Source organism: Semicossyphus pulcher, unplaced genomic scaffold, assembly GCF_022749685.1.
Source record: "Semicossyphus pulcher isolate SPU_LCO1_2020_fin unplaced genomic scaffold, fSemPul1.0.p SCAF_2, whole genome shotgun sequence".
In the NCBI taxonomy this organism is placed as follows: Eukaryota; Metazoa; Chordata; class Actinopteri; order Labriformes; family Labridae; genus Semicossyphus; species Semicossyphus pulcher.
In genome coordinates this window covers 5,859,551-5,882,387 of record NW_027211693.1, presented here as the reverse complement: position 1 = coordinate 5,882,387, position 22,837 = coordinate 5,859,551, and the positions used below count along the sequence as shown (strand labels likewise).

General features: G+C 43.0%; 1 protein-coding gene across 1 annotated transcript in view; it reads left to right on the top strand.

Moving 5' to 3' along the window:
* The window catches only part of fat2 (FAT atypical cadherin 2), a 91,386-nt gene that overhangs the window by 11,581 nt on the left and 56,968 nt on the right, over positions 1-22,837 (top strand). Inside the window, exons 3-10 of the mRNA XM_069669604.1 lie at positions 4,167-4,225; positions 5,138-5,449; positions 7,066-7,273; positions 16,382-16,521; positions 16,702-16,764; positions 17,392-17,604; positions 17,812-18,022; positions 19,083-22,750. Coding sequence (XP_069525705.1) covers positions 4,167-4,225; positions 5,138-5,449; positions 7,066-7,273; positions 16,382-16,521; positions 16,702-16,764; positions 17,392-17,604; positions 17,812-18,022; positions 19,083-22,750 — 4,874 coding nt within the window. The remainder of the gene's footprint in view (positions 1-4,166; positions 4,226-5,137; positions 5,450-7,065; positions 7,274-16,381; positions 16,522-16,701; positions 16,765-17,391; positions 17,605-17,811; positions 18,023-19,082; positions 22,751-22,837) is intronic.

Below are 22,837 nucleotides of genomic sequence, written 5' to 3'. Positions count from 1 at the left end.
GCTGATGAGTCATTGAGGATCAGTGCTCACCTCTTGCTGCTTTCTCCTTCATTCTTATCAAAGCCTCTTTGATCAACCTCTCTGTGTTGTACATAGTTTGTTAGACCTGCTGTCTTTTATGGGAGGGGTCATGAGTAGTTGGCTGTTATTACGAAGGAAGCAGTTACTAAATTACAAACTATTTATTTGGCACAAGAGACAAAGAGAATATCTTAACGGGCGATAAACAGGAAGAACACATTTCCTGCAGCGCTGAATATCATCAGGAACAGTTAAACAAACATGCAGCTGCTGTTTATCCAGATTTTTGTAGTTCTGTTTTTTGTGTGTTTGAGAGCTCTTTACCTCCTTCCCTGCTGACACAGAGGAGATCTGTGTAGTTTAGCGTTTAGAATAAACAGTGACGGGAAGAATCGTCATTGTACTTGGAGTTCTGCCCATTTCCTCACCTGTGCAGGTCTGGCCTTCAGCCCAACAAAACTCTACCTGCTGAAACAGTGACACATGTATCACTGTTAAGGTTGTCCTCAACTTCTTTCACTTTAAATCAATCAATCTAATTTTCACGTCTCTACCGATTGATCAGTCGAAGCTTCTAGAGTCCTGCAGCCCTTCAGCCTAAAGGTTTTGAATATCTTTGCTGTCTCTTTCCAGCTGATGATTTATGGATGGGAGTACCTGCATATTTGTAGACGATCTCTCCCGTAAGACATTCACATTATTGCTCTGGGTCGTTCACATAAAAAGTGACAGAAATTGCTGTGTGAAAATTCACACAACAAGTTTAAATACAGAGTTCTCTCTCAATTCTGAGCTGTCCGACAACTGTTGAAGTGCAAAGTCTTAAATCCTGCTCCCACGGCACCATTCCACTGTTGGGATTGGGGAGGGATGCATCCTGCAATATTTGTAACCGTCCACAACCGTCAATTTGAAAGCCACGCCCACTTTACACAGCGATTAGCCAGGTGTTCAGAGGTAAAACATGGTATAATTATTTGTTTGATTTTCAACGTAACCACCTTCTGTCACTTTTCATGTGATCAATCAACTACAAAACCCTGAATGATTTGTTGAGTAACTTGTGTGCTGTTGTTTTTGTCTGTTTGTCTTTAGGCGTGGTGTGACGACGCTTTGTACTTTTATTTACCTTAAATATCTCAACCTTAAACCCATCCTACCCAGATATCATATACTGTCATTCCTAAATAACCTGAAATCCAAATCTGGAGCCTTTTTTTTAACACCAACAAACTTAATGTATCAGTACAGTTTGTTTTCATTAAGCCTCAGGCAATCAATGAAACATCAAAAAGCCAATTTAGGAGGCAAGGTTTAAGATTACATAGGAAGATAAATTCATTTTATGTCGATGATGTTACCATATACATTTTTAAAAGATCTTCTTTGAATCGATGACCTTTATGATTGATTAAACAGGAGTTTCTGTTGTCTGAGGGACCCAGTTATGGTGCAGATATCTGCTATAAGTGACCCCGTTGTTTCAATGGAAGCAGATGTTCTTCCTTTCAAAGCCGAGGAGTTTCAGATTCTCTTGTCAGGACCAGGATCAATAATCATTTCACACCACCAATTAGCGTGGGGTTTTCCTCGGCCCTTTGCTTTGGTGTGAAAGGGGATAAACACACACACACTCTCCTCTCTCTGTAATCCACACACTCCTCCACCTGACCCCTGTTATTACGCAGCCAGCAGCATTAGCAGCCCTCTCCTGTGTGTCTCTGGTGTCCCTATTAGAGTTAATAACTGCCCCAAAACACTTCACTTCATTTATTTAGATTAGATGAGACGAGGTCAAAAGCTTGATTGGGAAATTGACTCGCAGCTGCAAAAAAAAAAGAGAGATAGTGGAGAACAAAATTAAACTAAATACATCAAAGCTTTGGGATTAAAATAAAAAGCGTCTTAATTTCAAAATGCGATAAGTGAAATATTATGAAACATTAAAGTAACAGAAGTATGGCACAGATGTCCTGATGAAAAGATGCATTTCACTAACGGATTAGTTTAATTAATTAGAAAACGTGTCAAGTTGTTTCTGCAGGAGATTTGAAGATTATCTGTCTGCCGTTTAAAGATCAAGACATGTTTGTGAAATCTATTCTGACGCCAGAGATGTGATAACTTTCTGCTAAATGACTTTTACCTCATTAAAGGACCAACTGAAACATCTATCTGGGTGTTAATCCCCCTAACAAACAAGAGCCTAATGACAGAATTGTAAACTACAAGGATTTTTACCAGGGGAATCTGCGCTCTCTTCAGAGGCACCAGACTCCATTGAGAAAAACACACATTTTACTTTGCAGAACATGTGAGTTGTTGCTCTGTCGCTGCCTCGACCAGATAGTGTGATTGTGTTGTTGTGTGACTTTGGTGTTTTTAATGAGTACTTTGGATCCAACACAATATTTATGTCACACACAATAACACCAAAATGTAGTCCAGAGACTCCCCTGTTCTGCTTGGTAAAACTACCCTTTTGTTTATGGAGTCTGGTGGCTTTGGAGGGAGCGATGTTACAGCTGTTTCTGGTGGAATAAAGGATGTCACTCTAAAACAAACAGGTCTAACTCTGTCGGGATCGTTTTTTATAAAGTCTTAACACACTTAGAATAACAATCTGAGCCTGTATTTTTGTGGCTGCCAGCTGAAGTAATTATTTCAATCTTTAAATCTTTCAGTACCTTTTATTCTACAAGACCCCAAAATTTTGCAAAAACAAATGCCCAGGTGTAAAAATATGAGCTTATGATTGATGTTTCCCACCAGATGTACAAACAGCTGGAAGCAGCCGTATGTGTGTCACTAACCTGTTGAGCCACATAGTTTATAGGTCGTACCAGAAACAGACACACTGTTACAGATTCAGACAGACGCACTGATTCACCAAACCGCCTGTAAGCTGTCTGGTCTGTTTGGTTTTCTTTATCCCAGTGTGTCTGGCAGCCCTGGCTCAACCTGTGTCCAGTTCAGCTGATTTAGCTTGTTCACTTGATGACAGAGAGAGCTTTCTTATTGGCTGTTCAGCCTGGTGAATCTGGAGATTATTCTGAATAATTAATACATATTTTTACCCCTAGACTTGTCTTGTCTGCCTAAACTCACCACGCACGACAGGGTGAAGACGAACGGCAAACTTGAGTTTGTTTTGTCTATATATTGTTTATAGATAGCTAACGTTAGCTAGCTGAGAAGCTAATTATCTTATCTGGGCGAGTCTGCATCATCTACAAGTCCATGCGCAACTCTCAGCAGAGATAGTAAGGATGCGAGATGGCTCACCCCTCAACAAACTCGGCCCCAGAAAACAACGTCATGTTTACACACAGCATGAAAAACACGCAATGATATTTCGCTGGCTACTGATTTTGTCATCAGTTTTTGTTGACATTGTCGACTAATCGTTGCACTCCTACAGCACAAAACAAAATCTTGAATCAAAGTGTTTACTAACCATTTTCTTGAACTTTCAACCATTCTTAATTTTAATGACAACAGAGTGAACTCCGTCTGCTGATGGAGACTGTGACATGGTTTCTAAAGCTCCGGTTAAAGCCAATAAATGAACTTTTAATTCGTCTGTGTTGGCCGTTTTGCAGAACAAACATGCTTTTATAATAATCATTATTGTACATTAAAAGTTGTTTATCTTTCTTTGTCATTTTCTGTATTTCAACAACGTCTGGGTTTTGCGAATTTAAACAAAAATTGTTGACGAGAAATTCAGAACGAAATATCCTGTGAAAAGTTTTTGTAATTTGCAGCAGAAAGTTGTTTTACTCCTGTAAACAAACTCTGAAAACACTGATACATACACACTGTACACACACAACAGGATCTACTTTATACACAAACACACAAACATACACTACAACAACAACAGCAGAAACAACATCCATAAACCAGCACGTGTTTGCTTCGGTGCGATCACCTCTGCGAGACACACACACCTAAAACAACAGGAGCAGTAACACTCCGAGCTGCGTGTGTTTGTTTAGGTGTAATTAGCCCTCTCACTTCCCGGGACTGAGACTCTCAGCATTGACTCTTCTCTCTGTGTGTGTGTGTGTGTGTGTGTGTGTGTGTGTGTGTGTGTGTGTGTGTGTGTGTGTGTGTGTGTGTGTGTGTGTGTGTGTGTACAGGTGTTATCAGCACTCACTCAGCCCTGGATCGGGAGGATAAACCGGAACACAGTGTCGAGGTGAGACCCTTCAAAACAACACTTTCATTTCCCTTCAGAAAACAAATCCTGCTGTTTTTGTCGAGCATCAGAGCTTCAGAGTCTCAATAAATCCATAACAATGTGCTCTGCAGGCTGTTAAAGGCAAAGTCATGTCCGCTTGCACACTGCTCTTTATACGTCCTCTATTATAATAACATGGTGTGTGTTAAAAGTAGTCACTTACAGGCACTTAAACCCTGTTCACACCTGATATTAACATGCGTGCTGGGTGATCAGATCACACATGTACAGCCTGCTTTACAGGCAAATTAAAATGTGCATCATTTTTTATTATAAAACCCATATATTGATCACATAGGTGTGAAGAATGTTTCATTTCCTCAGAATATCTACAACCTAAGCTAAAAGGTTATTTAAGTCTATAAATCACAATTATTCATGATATTCCAGATTATACGCTTTTGGACTCTGTATGATTTGAAGTTTAGAAGACGCTTTTAAGGGAACTGGGTTTTAAATAGTTTCATCTGCATCAGTCAATCATTTGTATAGTTGCTGATTCCTCTCACTTCAGCTGTTTGCAGGTGCAGAAGAAGTTTTACTGTAGGATAACTCAAATGTGGATTGGATATGTATTTTTGTGTTACTTGTAGATCACAGGAACAGGAGGCTTCTTCCTCCACAGGTTAAGTTTGAAAAACAGAAAAATATCAGTTAATTGTTCGTGAGTGGAAATCAGGAAGAAGAGAACAGCCAGTTGTTATTTAAGATTTATTCATTTTAATGAAGAAACTTGAAACAAACAACATACAGATGTGACCAAAAACCCCCCAAAAAGAGAATTAAAAGACAACCACTATGAATCACTAGTTTTACAAATAATCTAATTATTAGGTTATGACATTAAGCTTTTATTTTCTTAATTTTCAGGTTATCGTTTCCGACAATGGAACTCCATCTTTACGCTCCACCGCCACCGTCGTGATCCGAGTCCTGGACGCCAACGACAACCGACCAAAGTTCACTGACAAACTTTTCCACGTCACGCTGCCGGAGCAGCGGCAGAAGGCGGGTAAACAGGAAGTCTGCAGGATGGTCGCCCGCGATGACGACGAGGGCTCCAATGCTGTGGTGACGTACAAACTCCAAGACAGCAAGGATGAGCGTTTTGAGATCGACTCTGTGACGGGGGCGGTGACAGCGCGTGGAGATTTCTGGCCTCGTAACTACAGTATTCTCACGGTGAGTGTCCCAAACAGAGCGGTCACTTCAAATGACTTGATTTTCCCACGTTGAACTGTGCAGCTCTGAAGCCAAAACACGCCTCCTGTCTTTCAGCAGGAGTGATTATGAGTTTGTAACAGAACAGACTCCAGGTAAATATTCTCTCTAAAGAGTCCTGCTTCATTTGCGCGTCTCTGTAAGAGGCGTGGACACTTTAAAGTCTCGGCTGAGCCCACCAGCTCTGCTAAAGAGGCTAAATTACCCGTGCTTAACAGCCTGAAAGGCACTTTGCTAACACCTGCTCTGAAACCTGTGCATGTTCTCAGTCCTTGTCATCACTCTGCATTGTGGGAGTCAGAGAGGTTAATCAGCAGCAGAAAGGCTCTGCAGGATTTCAGACACATCTAAAATGTTTTTCTTCCTCTGTTGACGTACAGAGCAGTTATTAAGAGCTTGTTTCTCTGCGTGTTAAGCACTTGTACTGGTACAGGTAACTTGTAACTTGCTTCTGGTGTGAGACACCCATGAATGGACGATATCAAATGATGTTCAGTTTAAATGTGGAGATGAAACACTGGTCATGTTAAAAATACAGCATCTTCTGAGAACTACGTTTAAAGTCAAACATATTTTTAACCTTGAAAACATAGAAATGACAAGTTTTCCAAACTTTTTCAAGACTTTTTATAAAGATAGATGTATAAATGGTGTGGGAACGTTTACTGGGCTAACTCATTATTTTTATTAGATTCTCAGTTTTGTTTTTCCTCCAGAGGTTTCTGGTCATTTCCTGTTTCTAAAACCAGGAGCACAAAACACCATTTTTGGAAATGTATCATAAAAAATGCAAAGAAAAACTATAAATCTATAAAATATGAATCTGTTGTTCTTGGTTTTATTTTCTGATGACATCAGACAAACATTACATTTTGTGTCGTGGGCAATAAGGTAATCACTGATTGATATAAAAAACCCCAAAGCTTGTGGTGGGACAAAATCTCGATACAGCAACATATCGTCGTCCTGACTTGTGCGGTACAATTATCGATAGGCTGGCGCCAAATATCGATATTTAAATGTACAAATATGCGGAGCTCTAATCAGATTTCCCTGAGACTTTGACACACCGCGTCACTACTACATGACTCCTCGCGGTGGTGCTTATGACATGAATGAGGGTAACGTGAACGTTAATGAATTGGCCAAAGACGAAGTTAATCAGATATGGTGATGTATCATTACATGATTGTCTTTCAGTCTATCAGTAATCGTAGATTCAGTGTATCGTGATATTATTGTGGGCCATATATCGCATATCGTGACTTATCCTGCGATTCAGTCAATCAACCTTTATATTTACTCAAGAGATCATTGAAGGGCATCTCTCATTTACAATGATATCGGAGTATTTGTTAATATTCTGACTCTAGGTTTGTTTGATTTTTACTGAAACGGACGTCTACTGAAAAAAGATTTGTGTTTCCTGTATGGCTGAAAGTATTTAGCACCTTTTAGTTTTCAGAGTTTCTTCCACCAGGGTTTTTAAATCTGACACTAAAATGTAAACATGTACAAAGTAAAAGATTGATTTGATTTATTTGATGACGACTTTATATTTTCATGTTCTTTCACAGATTAAAGCGACAGACCAGGGCAGCCCGTCCCGCTCGTCCACGTCGAGACTCGACATCGAGTGGATCGCCCGCCCGCCGCCCTCTGCCGAGCCAATCACGTTCGAAGAGCCTCACTTCACCTTTGCCGTCATGGAAACGGAGCCCGTCACTCACATGGTGGGAATCATCATGACAGAGACACATCAGCAGAAGTGGTTCGATATCACAGGTGAGTGGAAGCAAACACACTCGCGCACACACTCTGGTATTGAGCCGAGTATTGATCGGGAGCTGTTTGCTGTGCAGGTGAGGGGAAGAAAACAGAACAAACTTCAGGCTCTGATGAAAAACAAGCTTCACACAAATGAGGGCAATGATCTCTTAAAGAAGACAAAGGAAGGAGGAGAAAACTATTAATATTTATTTCCTCAAGCGTCAGAAAAAGCAGCTGAATCAGACGCAGTGATCACTGCGTAGCGACTCCTCATGGATCACAGGGAGTTTCTCCCTCTCCGCTTCAGATGCGAAAAGCACAACACATTAGGAAATGATATCTGACATTCACCATATTGCCACTTACTCCAAAGTGCTGACTTGTAGAGCGCCGGCTCGCAGCGGAAAATATGAGCAGGTTAGAGTCGTCATCCATCTGTGTGAGCCTCCACATACACAGGAGACAAGTTATTATCTAAAGGTCAGCAGAGAGTGATACCGGAGCAGAGCCGGGCCGGGACAAACAGTATGAGTGTACATTTACTTTCCAATATTTTTGCGATTACACAGCATCAATCTGTGATTTCCAGACGATTCCTGGGCTTATTTTGTGATGATGTGCTGGGATTTATTTCATTGATCAACTTCACATTTCCTCAATCGGCCTCTGAAACTTCAGTTGTTCCCCAGAATAGTTTTCACAGCCGGCCAAACCTCATGCAACTTTCACCTGTTTTTTGCCACAAAGCAAAGGTAGAAGCAAGAGTTTCCAGGTTAACAAAAGCGAGAACAGCATCCATGACTGCACACACAAAAAAGTAAAAAAGCCAGCAGAACAGCTTAAAGTGGCCACTCAGTGGTGGAAAGCTTAAGTAATCCAGAAATGTATGGAAGCACGAAGCCCTGATACTCTATAAGTAATTAAAATGATCTTAAAATCAATCCTAAAGTTAACTGGCAGACAGGAGCAATGATTCAAATAGGAGTGATGTAGGAGTTCGATGAAGGTAAGTGAGAAGGCCATTGGAGTAGTTAAGACGAGGAAGGATAGAAGTGTGAATAATATCTTAATCCTGCTTCACACTAAAAGATGTTCAAAATCTTATGTGAGAGAGCCCACACACGATGACAGATAAAGACAGATTGAACAGTTTTGTTCCCGTAGTGTGGAGACTTCAGAGTAAACAAACATGGCGGACGACGGGCAGGGTTAGGGTTAGTGTGACATCCCTCACACCAAAGGAACATCTGGAGAGATCATCTTTTGAACCATCATTAAATCAGGACTTTGCTCACTTTTTTTTGTAGGCGGGAATCGGTCCCAAAATCAGCTTGGTTATCTCATAGTGTGTACTGATGTTCTGATATTTGCTATGCTTATTATAGAAGCTGGTGTTTGTGTTTATTTGAGCGTAATTTTTCCCTTAAAGCTCCCGCTCTTTGATCCTGAAGGACTGAACAGACCCTGAAGTTAAGTGTTGTTTAAGATCGATTGAACATTTACCTCCTTACATATTCTACCTCCAGTAGTTCAGGGAATATCTGGGTATGAAAGACAGAACAGCAATGTACAAATCACCCAATTATTGTTTTATTATTCGGTCCAAAAAAGGAGTTGAGAATGAGCTACTCTTTTTTTTAAACAAAGCTTAGTTATTTGTGTGTTAGCTGAATTACAGCTTTATGTTAGAAGCAGCACGGCAGACTTTGGGTCCAAAGGAGGAAAAGGACGTCAGTGATCGCGTAGTTTAACCCCTTTTACTCACCAGGCAATTAAGCTTGTTGAAGCAACTCAGCTGCAGCTGAAGAACTCTGTGACCAGCGTCGAGAGAAAAGGATTGGTGTGGAGACGTACAGAGGGCTTTGAAGTGATGGCGAAGCTGCATGTTTACAGTTTGAAAGGTAACTGAGGTGATCGTTTAATCCATTGAAGTCCTGTCAGAGGTGGGACGCGTCTTTGACATGCCTTGGAGGGGGAATCTAAGGCTTAGCTGAAGTGGGGCGTGACTGTTGGCTCTGACTGACCTTGTTCACCTTGCAGTACACCCTCACTTTCAATATGTACATGAACACACACGAACACAAAGCTGAAATAATGGACCCTAAACAGTTAAGAAATCTTTTTTATGGGGGCCAAATATTTGATCATATTTGACAAAATAAAATTCTGAGTGATTTTCAAGAGATCAAACACATACGGTTAATACAAAGAAAAGAGAGACAGACAATCCAACCTTGCCACCACAGAAGCTTAAGTGTTCCAGCAGTGATGGATGAATAGAGAGAAAAGAGGGAGGATGAGAGGAAAAAAAGGTCTTGGTGTCAGCGGTATCAGCAGGACATTTTCTCTCTGTGAGGATAAATCAGCAGCGTTCCTCCTCTCATCATTCGCCAGATCACCACAGGAAGGCCGGTCGGCCATTCCTCCTCTTCCTCCTCTCCTCGTCTCGTCCTCCTTTCTCCTTTTCTCTCCACTCTGGCTCCTCTCAGCCCCGGACATTATGTGGAGGATGGTCAAAAAGAGGTTTATGAAATATAAAAGACAACATGTTTGGATGAAGTGGTAATCAGGAGGTTTTGGTGTCTCGTTCCCTTCGAGCCTCTTAGGAAAACACATCAGGGTTCTGCCAGGCCGTTTCCTGCCAGCCGGGGCAGCAGCGTGTGCAGAGAAACACCGAGGTTCCTCCTGTTCAGTTTGCCGTGCCAGGCCCGATCTGTGCCAGAACTCAGCAGAACACAACAGACACTCTCTGCACCCCTGAGGGGACTTTCAGTCGTCTCATAGCTGGTAAAGCCGGATGTTGCGTCTTCTGACATTTGAGCGGTATCAGGAAGAAGAGGAGTGCTAAAAATCCTGAGGAGTCTGGCTGCATGTTGTCTCATGGAACAACCTAGAGTCTAAGACCGTCTGACATCTAGAGACATTTGAGTCGGGGACTGTATGATTTTTTTGTAACTATTTACGAGACTACAACTAGATTCCTGTTGTGATTGTTTCCCATCATGCTCCTGGTGGAAATGATGAAGAAGAAGCACAAACAATGGCGCCGAAACAGAAGCGGCTTTTGGCCACAGCTGCTCTTGTGTGTGCAGTGGTTTGAGTTATCTGGGTGACAGAGGCAGATAAGCTGGGTTAGCATTAAGAGCTAGCAGGCCACTAGAAAGGCACATACTTCCTTCATAGTTCTTTACACCTACACTGGTTACCTGGAGCTAACCGCCTTAGCACGTTGTCCAAACTGCAAGGAGCAGTCCAATTGTCACATCTCATTCAGATTTGGCACGGTGAAAGCAGCTCTCCCAGGAGTCTCCTAAATGTTTAGGATACACTCGATGTGCTGCTTCCTGTTTGAACTGAACATATGATTTTAACAGAACATCCAAGCAAGAACAAGAGTGACTTTAGCATAACATTCAAGATGGCAGCAGCACGCCAAAGCTTCACCAAAACTCTCCTGATTTTATTTTGACACAGAAAATTGGTGAATGAGTAAAATCCCTTGAAAAGTCAGATGGAGTAAGGCCGGCATAAAGTGATACCACAATGGAATAATACTACACTGAGTCAAAAGTAGAAAGAAGCAGAAAGAAAAAGTTTGGCATGACAAAAACTTTCTTGAAAGTCGCCACAAGCTGCAGCTGTAATATAAATGACGTGGTGTAAGGTGTGTACAAGTTTCCCTTTGAAAAATAGCAGAGAAGTGTGCAGTAGTTTAGTAAACCCATTAGCTAACTTTCCCCCTCTGCAGTGTGATTCATTCTGTGTTTGCAGAAGCTTTGACAGCTGTGCGCTCAATCAAACAGAGCTGAAGTGTTTGTACTGGTGGATAATTGTGCAGCTTTTTTCTCCCTGTGTGGTCTACGAACTTAACTCAGTAATTATGACTGATGGCCTGTCAAGTGTCAGATCTACCAATCGTCTTTTCTCTTCTAATTATGTTTTAATTGTGAGGGACTGACACTTCACCCCGCAGTCTTATTTCAGTCTTGCTTTGAAGACTCCATGGCTGTATTTCTATTACATTTTATTCTCGTCTTTTCCACTCTGGTCTGCACCCCAGTCGTGTATCGCTGACCCTCATCTCGGCGCTGGCAGATGAGGGAATGTTGTTGTGTCACAGGACTCCTCTCCCATGCAGATATGATCGGATATTCATCGCCCGGCTCTACCTTCCTTCTCTCCAGCAGCAGAACCCAGATGCCTATCGAGGCTCTTGGGCCGTGAGATAACTCAGAGACAAATAAAGACTTCCCTCGCTGTCAAAATAACTCAAACTGCCTTCTGTGAATCCCCACAAAAACAACACGCTGCATTTAGAACCTAGTGGAAACAGAAAATCAGCAACAGGATATCAAAGAGCAAGCGAGGGGCTGCATCTCTGCAGCGTCCGTCTGGCTCCAGTGGCTAATGTGATCTGTGCGCTGGAGCGGGTCCCAGCTGGGGGCGATGTGGTCGGGATGAGGGTCAGCACCTGCAGGTTGGGGGCCATGGCTCTCTGCTGGAGGATGAGGGTTGTCCTCTGCAGGGGGCACTAAGCATCTGCTCTGAATGGACAAGTTTCACGCTTCTCCAGGTCTGAATCCAGCAGCGTTTCCTGATAGGAACACAATGAGGATGTAGAACTACTCGCGTGAAGAGAATTCTATGCCCCTCCAATGAAGGATTTGATCACACATTTAAGGAATAGTTTATTCTGTTAAGTACACATTTGTTTTACATGCCTCTGCACTGGACACAGCCATAGCAATAAGCGTTAGGTGTGCTGTCTGTCCATAGAAATATCCATCCGCCCTTGTCTTGGGAATGGGATATTTCAGGAACGCCTTTTGAGACTACCTTTAAATTTGGCACAAATGTTCACTTGGACTCAAGGATGGACTATGACCTCAAGTCTTCCTTTTCTCATGAACACAATATCTCTGCGACACCTGAAGGGTTTTATGGTGATGTGAGGAATTGCTGTGTAGTTGAAGTCTGGCCTTACTTCTGTAGTTGTTCAGAATTTGTTACCATTCTATAAAGTTTTACCATTTGTCACACTTGGGTGGAAGTTATTCTAACTGTCTTGCACAGCGGGGTAGAAGAGAGGAGGCATCAAAAAGAGAATCAATAGATCTTCATCTTTTGTCATAACCTCTGAGCAGTGACTCAAAAGATACAACAGCAGATCATATCAGAGGAAATGATGTTCTCTCTGCAGGACAGTTGACCTGATCCGCTGTGCACCGGCTGAGGACAGCATGCCACGGTTTGTCCTCCCCTGAGCGGAGCTGTTGAGGCAGGTTGGGTACCTGGAGGAGACCCTGAAGCAGACACAGGACAAGTTGAGAAATTAAACCCGTTTGTGTTACCCCCCGGGGCAATTGCTAGAGGAAGTTGCACATCTGTTTTGTGGTCATTTCACTGTACCCTCCTCATTGTGCCCTGGGGGAAATGTCTGCTGCCATCTTAGCTGCTTAAGTGCTGTGATAAACAACTCGTGTTTGACACTTTGATGATCAAGAGGGTGAGTCCACAGAAGTTAGAAGTTTATCTTGTCCAAAATGCATTGTATTCAATCCTTTGGATCAATTCTCATTCAAGTCTCACAAAGGTTGCTGCCCAGTCTGAGATCTCCAAGAAAACAAAGTTCTTCAAAAAAGCAACAAAGCAATACTTGTTGCCCCAAAGGCATTACGAAGGTGACAGATAAAACAAACGACGTGCCCTTTGTTTTTCCTGGAACGCAAAACCATTACACTTTTCCTGAGGGTAGCACCAGAGGATGGGCTTTCAGTATTCTAACCTAAAAAAAGAAAATATTAATATTTTTTATTATTTGGTGCCTTGTAGATTTTGGGATGTGGTCGGACCTTGGCTCCATGGTGGGCTTGAGGAAAGGTCACTTGAATCGTTAGGATCTATCATCTGAGGACCGTTGAAATCAAAGGTTGTCTGTCTCTATGTGTCAGCCCTGTGATTGACTGGCGACCAGTCCAAGAGGTAACCCCACCTCTCGCCCAATGACAGCTGGGATAGGCACTAGCCCCCCCACGACTCTGAACAGGATAAGCAGTATAGATAATGGATGGATAGATGGATGGATGGATGGATGGATAGACGGACGGATGGATGGTTGGACCGTTCAAATCCAAAGTAAAGAAAAGCTGGCAGTCTGGCCGAAGTTTTTTGAGATGCATGGCTCTGAAGACAAGTTTAAAGTAGCGTTCAGGAGACAAAACAAATTTGTGCCTTGCATCATTTAACCAAATATGACCACTGGAGCGTTTGTTCTGTCCCTGAGCCAAAGGGATCTACTAGACTCTGGTTCTAATCGCCCTCCCATCTTGGTCTACTCTCTTCTCTATGCAAGGTTCAAACCATTTGGGAATCATCCAACAGATTACTTCACAGGAGTTTGTTTTAAGGTCTACCTGACCAAGCTGTGACAATAAGGGCATTTGAATTATTTAACAGAGAGTGCCTTGGAGATTTTCTTGGTTTGTATCACTTCATATATTCCAACCTAAAGAGTAGCTCAAACTGGCTCTTTTTAAGTCCAGGGAGCGCTCCTATCTCTGTACTTTTGGGCAAAGATTTTTGTTCTAAGTGTCTGACAGCATTACTGAAAAGATTGCCACAGACATGGACCTTTTTTTATCAAAGCAAGAGCCAGAGCACCGCGCTGTTAAAAGCCACCAGACTCTGTTGAAAAAGGTAATTCTACCTTGCAGAACAAGAGAGTTGGTGTACTGCTAATGTGCTGTCGGAAACTCTGGAAAGACGTGCAATTTTTAGACCCAGCCTGATAAGTGTAAACTCAACATTCACTCTTCTTTTTAGCTCTGGTTTGGTCTCCACCAACTAATAAGAAGAATTAATATCTCTTTAGATTGTAAAAGATTTGCTTTTCTCCTGCTAGTCTCCAACCGTGTCTGTCTGATGTTGTCATGCACGAGCTTGTTTGCTCAAAACAGCTTCCTGCTGCTGCAAATGAAAATAAATGAGAAAAGAAACAGGCTCTCTCTACCTTGACCTCCCTTTCTGCAGCTCTGCATGTGATTTCCACTCATGTGACATATAAAGCTTCATACGAGCAAGTACTGAAGGAAGTCAAGAATGGCCTGTTAAATGACTGATGGGCTCCGCTGTGGCCCTGACCCAGATAAACATGCAGAAGATGGATGGAAGAACGGATGAATAGATAAAAATGTCACTGAAATTCCTGCATAAACGATCCTTTTTCCTGTGTAACATGACATTTTGGTGTGCGGTTTTTCTCCCAGTACTGTGAGCAAAAGATATTTTTTGCATGGCTGGCCCCACGGGGAATGAAATCTCCAACCTTGTCGGGGGATATTATATCTTCCTGGAGATGATCAGTAAAGTGAAAAATTGATTTTACAGTACATCTTCCTTCCTCTGTGCCGAGACGACAGCCGGCGATGGGCGATGCTGCGTCTGAATCAGCCGTTTTTCCACGAAAGGCTTCCTGGGTGCTGATGTGTGTCTTACAGGAAGTCAATCCAGAGATTTAGAAACTAAATCAGTTAAACAGACCTGTCAATGTGGCTGGTTAGCCCGCAGTGTTTCAGCTCGGTCATTGTGGCGTAACTGACAAAAGACCTTTGAATGACCCAATTATCTATCGATCAAGACCAAACAGCGAGAGTGTGCAGACTGTGTGTTTGTGTTGCACAGAGAGGGAAGAAAATGTGAAAATGAAAAGTGTTGGAAATTAAGATGAAGTGGCTAAAGAGTGCAGAAACCATACACAGTAAAAGAAACATATGTAGAACCGTGTGTGTGCGTGGGTGTGTGTGTGTGTGTTTAGCACTTTGCAAGGTGGATATCTTAATAATAAACACCATCTGGCTGTGCAGGCATGAGGTTTACCTCGCTCACGTACAAACACACAACCTGCTGAGAGAGAGAGAGAGAAAGATGCCATGAAGCAGGAAAAATCAAGGGAGCGCAGGACAAAGAGGGAGGAGAGGAGGAAAGGAGAAAAGGAATGATAGGAAAGGAAAGGAGGAGAGGATGAAGGGAAACAGATGGACAAGGTGAGTCAGTCTTACTGCAGATTTAAAAGGCAGTACGTTTCAAAATCTTCTGGATTTTGGTGAAGAAAAAAAGAAAAACAATAGTCAGTTAACAACCGGATAAAAGAGGATAAATAAAGCTTAGAAGATCAACAGGAAGAAGAAATGCACATTTTAAACACCTGATTATATTGGCAGAAACAAGAGTAGAGAAGCTATAACGTTTGCATTGTGAACTTTTGGATGAATGGTTTTTATCGTTAAAGTTAAATAAACATATTTCCTGCCAAATAGGGCACAATCACAATGACACTGAACCGTATGTTAACTTGACAAGGAGCTGGAGGTCTTTTCTCGCACTGTTGAGAACAGGAATCTTTTCTCCGGCCCCGGAAGTTGGAAGATGTAAACTTTCATAAACATACTTCTTTATTTACCGTCTTCTCCTTACCCTGTCTGCTTCTAGCAAAGCAGGCGAGAGCAAGGCAGACAAAAACTAAGCTCGGCTGCGCTTTTAAAATCAGACAGACTGACTGGCAGGTAATAAGATAGACAGTCTTGTTGCATCACAATGTCCTGCTGTGATGGATGGATCCATATAAAGAAGAGAAACCCTGTGACGCAGTTTTTGTCTTGAAAAGTTGCTACACGACTGTACATGCTGGTCTGTGTCTACCATAACATAAGAAGTTACCTTTAGATCATATAGTTGTTTTAATAACTCAAAAAAGTCCCTCAAAGTTTCTTCTGAATAAGACTCGTGCTGAATGAGTTTGGGCCTTTCAAACTTAGAAGGTGGGGTCATTAATTACAGCGCCCCCCACAGGGAAATCACTGCAATTCTTCACATGTTGGAGGTCGACGCCAAGATGCATCATTCCCGCAAACCGTCAAAATCAGAGCTGCAGAGTCTGACGTATGATCTGAGATATCACATCTGACAGCGAGGCTCAGCCTGATTCATGACCCCATGTACTGTAGCAACAACACCTGATGGAATAAACCTCTATCTCCATCTGTCTGCCATTCCTTCACCTGTCTCTGTCTCTCTCTCTCTCTCTCTCTCTCTCTCTCTCTCTCTCTCTCTCCCTCTCTCTCTCAGGTGGGGATGAGGAAAAGGACTTTGACATTCAGAGAAACTCTGGAACCATCTCCATTGCACGCCGGCTCGATGCGGCTCGGCGCTCAAATTACAACATGACAGTGCGGGTCACTGACGGGCACCACAGCGCAACCACACAGGTGAGAAACATGAAAAGTTTGTCACAAAAAAAGCATCATATTTGGAAAAGTAAAAAAACAAGGCCTAAATTAAGAGAAGTGGTTTATGTGAGCAATGAGAACATTAAAGAATGGTGTGAAGAAGCCTTGAAGTCGTGTCTGCTCATCCTGAACCCTGTGCATTCTGTTTTCAAACTGCAGGCCTACATCCGCGTGCTGGACATGAATGAGCATCGGCCCGTCTTCCTGAAGCCGCTGTACGAGGTAAGACTCAAGTTAATCCAGGAGGTTTTCTTTATTTGACTGCAGGAATCAGAGTAATAAAGCTCACTGGTTTGCTCACCGGTGTGCTATGTAAGGGGTAATGTGCAGCGAGTGGTTGTTATCGAGGAAAGAAACCCTGATAGGGGGATGCAGCCTGCTTAAAGCGTCTATAATTCACTTTCCAGCTTGCTTGGCAAAGCTTTATACAGTACATTTCTATTTTTTGTTTCTGTGGTGACCAGGAAGCTAGTTAGAGATCTGTACAACAAACACTTTAAATTAGACTCATACATATGTTGGGAGATTATTATAAACCTCTGCAGGCATTTTAAACTGCTGTTATCAGGACACCCAGCAGGCAGTGCAAGCCTCACTGTTGTTTTCTTATTCACAGTAATCTCCACCCTCTCTGTTCCCGTCTTTGAAATTATTTCTCTCATAGAACAATTTCTTGTCCTTGAAGTGTTTCTCTCTGTAATCAAACCACCTTTATGAATAGAAATAGTGTTGGAATTGAAAAGAGTTTCCCATCCGTTTGTCAAACTCTGCTGCTTCCTGTTTGTTTTGATTTTTCATTACCTTTAAAAACCTGAACCATTTCCTCCTCTGTTCCTGGGTGTTTTTCAGGTGAGGGTTCCTGAGGATACCTCCCCCTGGAAAGACATCCTGCAGATCAGCGCCGAGGATGCCGACACCAACAGTAAACTGGTTTACTCCATCCACAGCAGCCTCCATCCTGACAGCACCAAGTTCTTCCACCTGGACCCAAAGAGTGGAGTCCTGGTGATGACAGAGGCGCTCGACTATGAGATGATCTCTGTTCACACGCTCATTGTTATGGTAATCACACAGATATTTAGTTCAGTACGGGAGAAGACAATGTTCTGTAGTTATGTGTTGTATATTGATGAGACAACATATTACAGAACAGTTAGAGACAGGATTTGATAGAATAGATTGAAATAACTACTAAACATTCTATAATATCAAAGTATGACAAAAAGGAGTTACCACCACAGAAACAAACACTTCAGTATGTGTCCTCAGGTGCGTGACCAGGAGATTCCAGTGAAGAGGAACTTTGTGAAGGTGGTGGTTCACGTGGAGGACTGCAACGACCACACGCCGGCTTTCCTCAGCCCCCGCTACGAGGCCAGCATCTCCAACCTGGCTCCCACAGGCTCCGAGGTGATCCGGGTCAAGGCCCTGGACAAGGACATGGGCAGCAATGCTGACATCAGCTACTCTCTGCACTCTGGTGAGCAGATTTTATCTTTTATTTAAACTTCCCCCTTTCAGCTTCACTGCTTTTCATTCATTCTGCTACTATTTTCTATTGTTGACCGCCGGGAACTGCCCGTGCAACCACAGCCTTCAAATGTCAACTACTTAGCTCAACTGAAGGGTTCAAGGGCAGGATGATGATACCTGCCAGATGAAAGTGTGTCTCGGTTACCTCACCAGCCATTTGAATTCAAACCGCCTGGTCTCAGTCCTTCTCATGTCATTATAATTTTATCACCTCAGTGTTTGCTCACACATTACGCTGAAAAGCCTTGGCCTTCTGGGAGATTTCTGCTTACAATTTCCATGCTCCCTTGCAATAGTAAAGGCGGTATTGCTGAACATGTATGATAAAAGCAGTGGGACACATTATGCCTGCTCAGTGTATTTTAAACAGCAAAGAGCATCCACCTTAACAACTTCTACTGCTCAGATTCAATTTAAAGACTTTTTCCCCTCCTGAATTTAGAGGAAAAAAATGGCCAATAGGGTAATATAAATATAACTGTTCCAAGGTTTTGCTTGCTTTCCCCCGCAGAAGAATCACAAATGTCAGTAGTTTTATAAAAAATGAGCCAACAGTTATTACTAAAACCCAGAGAAGTAATCTGACACTATTATCAGTGCAATATTTTTTGTAAGGGAAAAACGTTTTCTTTCTCTTTTTGAGAGCAAGATGAGGATATCAATACCACTCTGGTATATCAGTCACCTTTATACAGCCTGGCCCTTTCAAAAGGTTACAAATACTCCCCAAGATCATCTAAAGCTTACTAACTGTAAAGGTTAATTTGTCAAAAAGCAGCGACATTGTTCACTATATGTATTCTAATGAAACCTTGTTAAACGTGTGCAGGATGTGAAATAAAATGAAGGAGTGGACTCCAACATTCAGCACTTAAGAGTAGCATTAGCAGCAAGGTTTCAGTTATAGACTATGACACAGGGTTTATACCTAAAACAAGGAGGGTTAGGGTACATTTGTGAAAAACATTATACAAATTAATATCCCTAACCCTACTTTCTCCCTACAGGAAATATCGACAACATCTTCTCCATTGATCCAGAGCTCGGCTCCATCAGCGTGTCTAAACCTTTGGACATCCAGCCTCAGGACCAGTTCCACTTGACAGTTAAAGCCACAGACCAGGGCTTCCCTCAGCGCAGTGACCTCTGCTCCGTCCACGTCCACATTCGGATCTCCGACCACACACCACCTGCCTTCCCCTCTGATGAATATCTAACAGAGATCAGTGAATTAAGCACCCTTGGAACTCCAGTGGTCACCATCTTGGCCTCCAGCCCTGCTGCAGTGCATTATGGTATAGAAAGTGGCAACCCAAATGGGACATTTCTTATCAACCCCTACACTGGGTTGATTTCAATCCAAAAGCACCTTGATTTTGAGAACTTAGCCTCTTACAAGCTCAAAGTGACAGCTTCCACCAATGCTGGAGCCACGTCCAAGACTGTTGTTCATATCTATGTGATTGACGAGAACGACAATGCCCCTGCTTTTAACCAGATGGAGTACCTTGGGCAAATAAGCGAGTCTGCTCACGTCAACAGCATGGTCATGGGAGAAAGAAACACCCCTCTGGTCATCCAGGCTTTAGATTCAGACAAAGATTCAAATTCTCTACTGGTGTATGAGATCCTTGAACCGGAGGCCCTGAAAGTCTTCAAGATAGACTCAAGTATGGGCACCATCTCTTTAATTGCACCAGTTGACTTTGAAGCCAAAGCCGAGTATCGCTTTAGTGTTCAGGTTAAGGACTCAGGGGAGCCATCACTATATGCAGCAGAGCCTGCCAAGGTCATTGTTCGTGTCCTGGACCTGAATGACTGCCCACCACAATTCATCACCCCAGTGTACGAGCCATCCATCATCTTCCCAGCTGTCAGAGATACAGAGGTTGTGCGTGTTATGGCCCATGACTCCGACTCCGCAGTCTCATACAGCATCGCCGAGGGGAATCTTCACAATGCCTTTTCAATTCACCCCAATACTGGAGTCATCACCGTGAGCAATGTTTCTGAATTTAGGCCACTTTACCAACTGCTTGTCAAAGCCTCTGATGGCCTCTACAAAGACTCGGCTACCGTTACAGTAAACGTGACAAACCTTACAGCCAGCGATCTCGGATTTGAGCAGAATGTGTATTCAGCAAGTGTAACAGAAAACCTAAAGACAGTCAAGACTTTGGCAGCACTCAAAGCCACAGGCTGTTACTTAAATGAGCCACTTATATATTCTGTGCTAAATCCGATTGGGAAGTTTGCAGTTTCCCAAACATCGGGTGTCCTTGAAACAACAGGTATTCCCTTTGACCGAGAGGAACAAGATGTTTATGGCATAGTGGTAAAGGTACAAGACATGAGAACACCACCTAGGACAGCTACAACCCAGGTCAAGGTTTTCGTGGATGATGTCAATGACAACTCTCCACAGTTTCTAAACTTGCCTTTTTCAATGATGATTTCTGAAACCTCTGATCCAGGAGATGTTTTGTATCAAGCAACAGCCATCGACAGAGATCTGGGAGAGAATGGATCCATCATGTACTCATTGGAGGAGGACTATGACCTCTTCAGGATAGACCCTGACGTAGGGGATGTATCCCTTAAAAGACCTCTTGATTTTGAAGCTTTGAGTAAGTATGTGTTGACTGTCTTGGCTTTGGACGAGGGTGAGCCAAGTCACACTACAGCAGCAGAGCTCAGCATTCAAGTGAGGAATCAAACCAATCCAGTATTCCAGACTCTTCTTTATCCCTTGAAAGTCCCTGAAAATGTCCCCCCTTTCACTACCATCTTACACGTCCAGGCAAGAAATCCAGAGGGCTATCGGCTCATCTACAACCTCGAAGAGGAAAATGCTACAAAACACTTTCACATTGATTTCAAAACTGGTGTCTTGACTGTCACAAACCCCCTCGACTACGAGAGCCAAACCATGCATGTGTTGACAGTTAGAGCAACTGACTCTGTAACTGGAGCTTTCTCTGAGGCCTCCATTGAAATTGAGGTAGAGGATGTGAATGACAATGCACCAGTTTTCTCAAAACTAACATACTCTGTGGACATTGCTGAGGGACTCCCAATTGGCACCACTGTGATCCAAGTTACTGCCGCTGATAGGGACTCTGGCAGAAATAAGGATCTTACTTTCCAGGTGGTACGAACAGAGACAAATGAGACAGATTTCTTTGAGATAGATCCTCATAGTGGGTTGATTGTCACTAAACAGGTGCTTGATCATGAAACCACAAAACATTTTAATTTGAAAGTCAGAGTTACAGACAATGGCACTGTCCCTCTAAGCAGTGAAGCTTATGTCTTTATAAACATCACTGATGTCAATGACAACCCGCCAGACTTTGTTAGCTCCCAGTATGAAGCCACCCTGGATGAAACGGCAAAGTGTGGCCACATAGTCATCAAAATCCAAGCTTCAGATCCCGACACCGGAGACCTGAATAACCTCAAGTACAAAATCCTCTCAGGGAATGAAGGCAGGTACTTCAACATCAACGAATCCTCAGGAATCATCTCTTTTTCAAATGTGTGTAAGAGGAATCTGGATCCATACTATAACCTGACGGTGGCGGTATCTGACGGAGTGTTTCAGAAAACAGCACCAGTCAATATTGATATGATAAACAGCAACAGACATAGTCCCTACTTCAAGCAGAACATCTATGAAGCAGAGCTGGCTGAAAATGCTGAGGCAGGAACTCGTGTAATCCGATTGGCGGCCATCGACCCTGATGATGGTCCATACGGCAGTGTTGATTACACCATCATAAACAGACTTGCTGATGAGAAGTTTGCAATCGACAATGATGGGCAGATTATAACGACACAACCACTGGACAGAGAAAGCCCCGCGCAGAGAGTCATAGCTATCAAAGTGATGGCTAAAGATGGCGGTGGAAAAGTGGCCTTTTGCACGGTCAAGATTATTCTCACAGATGAGAACGACAATGTTCCTCAGTTCAAAGCGACAGAATACCAGGTTTCAATTCAGTCGACTGTAAATAAAGGCTCCCCTGTCATTCAAATCATGGCTTATGATGCAGATGATGGCAAAAATGCAGATGTCACCTACATGGTAGATGAAGCTGAAGAGGCAACCGAAGACATCATCGAGATCAACCCTTTCACCGGAGTTGTGAGTGTCAAAGAGAGTCTCGTTGGCATGGAGAACAAGATCTTCAACTTCAAGGTCAAAGCTCGTGATGGCAGCCTTCCTTTCTATAACTCCACAGTCCCGGTTCAGGTCAAAGTGGTTCCCCCTGAGGTTCCTCTCCCGAAGTTCTCAGAGCCTCTCTATACCTTCTCAGCTGCAGAGGATGTCCCCATAGGAACAGAGATAGGCTCTGTGAAGGCGGACTCCAACATGCCCGTTATTTACAGCCTGGTGAACGGGAACACTGTGGAGAGTAACAAAGACAAAGTGTTCAGTTTGGACAAAGAAAGCGGAACGTTGCTGTTGCAGAAGACCATCGACCACGAAAAGACTAAATGGTATCAGATTGATGTAATCGCTCAGGGGAACCACAATGGAACTGATGTTGCATCGCTGGTTTCTGTCAGCATCCAGGTCCAAGATGTGAACGATAACCAGCCGGTGTTTGATGCAAACCCATACAGGGCCTTCCTGGCTGAGAACATGCCTGCTGGAACCACTGTTATTCAGGTGAGATAAATAAATGTATTCAGAGTTGTTCTGATACAGGGTTGGCTGATTTGAAGTTCAGGTGTTGGGAAGGAAATAGCTGGTATC